Source organism: Rhinatrema bivittatum, chromosome 1, assembly GCF_901001135.1.
Source record: "Rhinatrema bivittatum chromosome 1, aRhiBiv1.1, whole genome shotgun sequence".
Classification (NCBI taxonomy): Eukaryota; Metazoa; Chordata; class Amphibia; order Gymnophiona; family Rhinatrematidae; genus Rhinatrema; species Rhinatrema bivittatum.
This window is the reverse complement of record NC_042615.1, coordinates 793,987,799-793,992,545: the sequence shown is the minus strand read 5'-3', so window position 1 is coordinate 793,992,545 and position 4,747 is coordinate 793,987,799. Positions and strand designations below refer to the sequence as shown.

Below are 4,747 nucleotides of genomic sequence, written 5' to 3'. Positions count from 1 at the left end.
TTTAAATTAATTCAATTATTTTTTTCTTATTTGATGACTCACTCTCTGTCATAATTCCTAACACACATGGAGCATTCTTGTCCCTGCAGGTGACAGTGTAGGGATAAACCTGAAGTGGATCACACAGTATGCACATGTTAATAATTTCATTTTTGAGTGAGCCTCCAAAATACTTTAAAAGAGCAGTGAAATCAGCTCGAATTAAAATATCAAAGACTTTAAGCTGCAATATAATAAGGTTGCAGCATGAATCAAAATGTAAGTGTACTAGTAGGAGTGTAAAAGCCTTTTATCTTTGGTTGCCATGCCAATGACGTGGAACTACCGAATGACGTAGCCCAGCTGGCTTTGTTTTATAAACAGGAATTGAGTTTCCCCTTCAGAAATCTCTGCCTGAGAACTCATTCAGCAATCAGCACCATACTGGTATCATAGAGGCTGGAAAAAAAATGTTGTCTGCAACAACCCAGCTCTCCATAAAGAGTGCTTTAGAGAGCATGCTCACTTGGACAGCTTTCAAAACTGAAAAACCAGCAACAGAAGATAAGCTATCACAAAGAAACAAGGACATTTTCAACATTGTAATGACTCCAGATCGCATCCCCAAATTTTTTATTCCACCTTTGGATGTGGGTCATATTTTTCTTCATGAGACCCATGGAGCAGATAGTGACAATCTTTCTCCAGACAGAGACATCTCTCATGAAATGCCAATGACTCCAAGACCAAAACGAAGCAATTCTGACTCCTACATAAAGAAGGAAAGCATGCACAGGAGGAAAGCACTGTGCAAAAAGATATCAGTGTGCTCAACTGATACATTTTTCCTTCCAATAGACTTGGAGAGAGCAGCAGACCACTCAGACCCGGCCACGAGGGCTGCCTTGTCATTGCCCCATCTCCCCAAAATCACCACACCATATGGTTTTCTTACCTTAGGTGAGAGCCCTAACATCAGGAGGAAGGAATCCCTCTTTTTTGAGCATGACTCTGCTAGTCTTCGAGCTCTGTTGTCTCAGAGGAGGAAAAGTCCTGCTGCAACAAGAAGCTCTTCTAACCCAAGAAACCCAACCGCACAGCAAAGAAGAAGCACAGAGCCACCAGTCACACCAAACAAAACTGGCAGATCGGTGTCCTGGGAAGCAATATGCACCAACGCCCCTCCGTCTCCTCTCTCAGCAGACTCTAAAGAGTGTACCATCAAATATGAGAAAAAAAGGTTTCAGTCACTGATGAAGAAGCATTTCTCTGGCATCATACACATGCAGTCCAACAGCAGGGCAGTGGATAAATTTCTGGTGCCACTGGGAAGGACACGAAGCAGCCCTATTGCTTAATTTCAATCTAAGCTTTGACAGAGACTTCCACGGACTGGTTTGTTACACAGACCTCGTAATAACATTGTGCATTTGCCAACATTTCAGGACTCTGGACAGGAAGCAAAGTGCCATTCTACTAGAACAAGCCTGCAGAACTTACCTGGGGTAACTAATGCTAATCTAAACCTTTTGCATTTTAAATCTAAGTTCAATGATAAGATCAATTTAATTAATTTAACTAGAATTTTAAATCAGTTATATAACTCATTAAAAATGAAGTCATTATTTTGAGAACTTTTCTCAAGTGATGTGGTCAAAAAACATCTCTACAGGAAATCACTAGGAAGACTTCAATAGGATGTTTCATAATTTGCCAAAATTTGTATTCATAAATGAACATTTTAAAAGCATAAAATGAGTAGACTTTCATTATTTTGGTAAATTAGTGCCAAGAGATGTGTTTGTTTCTGTAATAAATCAGTAGAATCACCAAAATTAAATTAAATTTCAAATTTGACAATTTTGACTTGCATTTCTCCTGTGGTGATTACAGTGCATTAGGAATGAGCTGACAAATTGCAATGCATATAAAAGATAATAATCAGAGCAACAAAAAATACTACTGCCAAAAATTCAAAGAAATATAAATAATTAACCACCTTCTCTGGAAGGGTCACAATGTACATTTCCTCTCCCCTAGAATTTATACTTTTCCTGAGAATAAGTGTGCTTAACTGAAAGAGTTAAATTATGTTACAAGAATCAGGGCTACACAAATTGATTCAAATATTCATCTAGAGTTAGGGGATACTTGAAGGACAATCTTTACTTTTGTCTATGGAGTTTATGCTGGATGAATTGAGCAAACAGAATGAAGAGTTGACAGACGTTCCCTGATTGATTGCTATTTCTATTTCCCAAGTCTAAATCTGGCATATTTGCCCAATACCCTTCACTTTGTAAACATATCCTGGTGAGTTACCGATGAAAGTTCTGGTGTCTTTGACCAGTTGCTCATGTCCTGAATTGCATTTCTTGACATTTAGACAAATCTATGCTCTTTTGTTTTTCTCTTTAAGAGTTCATTATAAATTAATTAGCTTTTCATTTGTTTTTGGCAGGTAGGTGAGATGCTGTCCACTACCTTGGCTGAAAACACACACGCAGAAGATCCCAGAAGTGTCTATGTATCTGTTTTAATATAATCAGACAGACTGCAGTATCTGCTTCCACTTCATTTTATGTAGTGCTAGAAAAATGTTAGGCAATGAAATTATTTCATTTATTATGATTCCTTACCAATTTGATAATGCACTGTAATTTTAACATTTTAAATTAAAAAAAAATACAGTTCATGTATTGTTTGCATTTTATCATAGTTGAAAATCTTAAAATATCTATTTTTTAATTAAGAATTTTTTAAAAGTAAATATTACTATAAAGATGCTTATTAAAATTCTTATAAATATATAACATTGTCATCAAGCTGTCTCTGCAAAAATTCTATCAGCAATTCAGTATACACTGTTTGCCTAACTGCTGAGATTTCATTCTGAAAAGTCATGGGTTTAAACCACCTGTTACCTCTGTGAGTAAATCCAATAAAATCTTTTTTGTTCAACTGTGTTTGTTTTCTAGTTAATGTGACCACTAAACAAAAGGGAAGCTGGAGCAGCAAGCCAAGATAAAACAGTTTCCTTGCTTGTCAAGCAGACATAGGCATTTCTGTCAATACAGCTTTGATTCTCTATTAACCTTGCCCACTTAAGTTCTTTGTTTTAATGTTATGATTTATTGGGTGTGTATAGAAAATGGTTCAATACTATTTGCAAACTAAGCAGACACAATCTGTGTCATTAATTTTCTGCTATTATTTAGTTAACAGTGAGGGTGTAAAAAGTCAAAATCTCTCCTTTACCAGTTTTTCAGCACTCTCCCTTCCTCCCTTATCCTTTGATTGCCACATACTTACTTTAATCAAATTGAACAGATTTGCTACTCAATAAATTAGTCACACAGAGACTTTAAAAAAAAATTGTGTCATAAGCTTTCATTAGGCTGACAGTTTGGCTCCGTTTCATCAGGGCTGGATGATCCAGTCCTGATTTTACCCCAATTGCCTACATGGACTTGAGGTTCTGATTTCCCTACGCATAAACCATAACTTCTAAAACATGGACCATTTTCGTGAAAATGACAAATGAGATCTATCAGTCATAATTCACAGATCACAAATATTGGGGCAGACTATGATTTATAAAACAGAAGTAATATTTTGACCCTGTAAAACAAATCAAACCAATTCTTTAAAATAATAATTATCAAGTTTAATTCTCTGACAAGAAGTGTTTTTAATGGTACTTTTTTACACATATACAATATCCAGAATAGTAAAAATGAGAATTATAGATTGTAATCAAGTGCTATGATATTAAGACTTGTGTTCCATGCAATGTATGTTTTCTCTGTATATGGAATATATGCAATAACCAATTTAGCAGTCAGAGAAGAACAAATGTAAGTGACATCTACCAATTCATTTTTGCAAGGTTTGCAAGCCTCACAATTTTAGAAGACAGCCATAATCTCCTGAGTTATCTAGAAGACTTCCAGACTGTGTGATTTCCTTCCTAGCTCTGCCATTGGGTCTTCTGAAACAGCAGTGCCCATGGAGGCATAAGGGTCAATGAAGCAGGACATGCCTTGGGAACTTGGAAAAAGTGAATTTACTCATTCTCTCCTTGGCACACAATCCTCTTGCTACTCCTCTCCCTGGCCCATGCATTTAAGGTTCTGGCAGATTGGCCTGCAGATGCTACAGGGAGAGAAGGAGAAGGAGGTGTAGTCACAATAGAGCACACCAGTTCTTTTGGAGACTCTGTAGCCTGTGATGCGCTTATACAATAGCACAATGCCTCTGTGAGAACTCTCCTCCTTGAGACTCAGATTTGGTCAGCTTGTCAAGGCAAGAAGTGAAATTGAGTTGAGAATATAGTTTGTGTAAGGGGTGCTTAGAGGAGAACTGGATCACTGTGGAACTAAGAGAGGATTGGAGAATGGTAAAGCGAGATATGGGGGCCAAGAGAGTAGGATGGAACCTGAAAAAAGAAATCATAAGAGAGGGGAGTCAAGAATGGAGAATGAAAAGCTGAGAGGGTGAGAGCCAGAACAGGAAGAGAGAACAAGAAAGGAGGATGATGGATCAAATATGGGGAGAAGAGTATTTTCACCTAAAGAAGTTGTTCAACACTCTGAACATCACCAGATTTTCTATTGGTATGGTTATCATGATTGTACATCTAAGTGGAGTAACATGGCAACCATGCCATTTCGAAATTGGTACAAATAAAAGATAACTTGCTATAGGAAATAGCATGGAAAAGAACAAGGTGCTATTCCTCTGGTGCACATTTTTTCATGCCAAATCA

General features: G+C 37.1%; 1 protein-coding gene across 1 annotated transcript; it reads left to right on the top strand.

The window, feature by feature from the left end:
- Positions 1-404: 404 nt before the first annotated feature.
- LOC115082336 (C2 calcium-dependent domain-containing protein 4C-like) lies at positions 405-2,940 on the top strand. Its single transcript, XM_029586575.1, has 2 exons — positions 405-1,484; positions 2,441-2,940. The coding sequence occupies exon 1, from the start codon at positions 450-452 to the stop codon at positions 1,335-1,337; it is 888 nt and encodes a 295-aa protein (XP_029442435.1). The 5' UTR covers positions 405-449; the 3' UTR covers positions 1,338-1,484; positions 2,441-2,940.
- The last annotated feature ends 1,807 nt before the right edge of the window (positions 2,941-4,747 follow it).

Coding starts and splice junctions, on each gene's coding strand:
- LOC115082336 (XM_029586575.1), top strand. CDS start 450: ATGTTGTCTGCAACAACCCAGCTCTCCATAAAGAGTGCTTTAGAGAGC.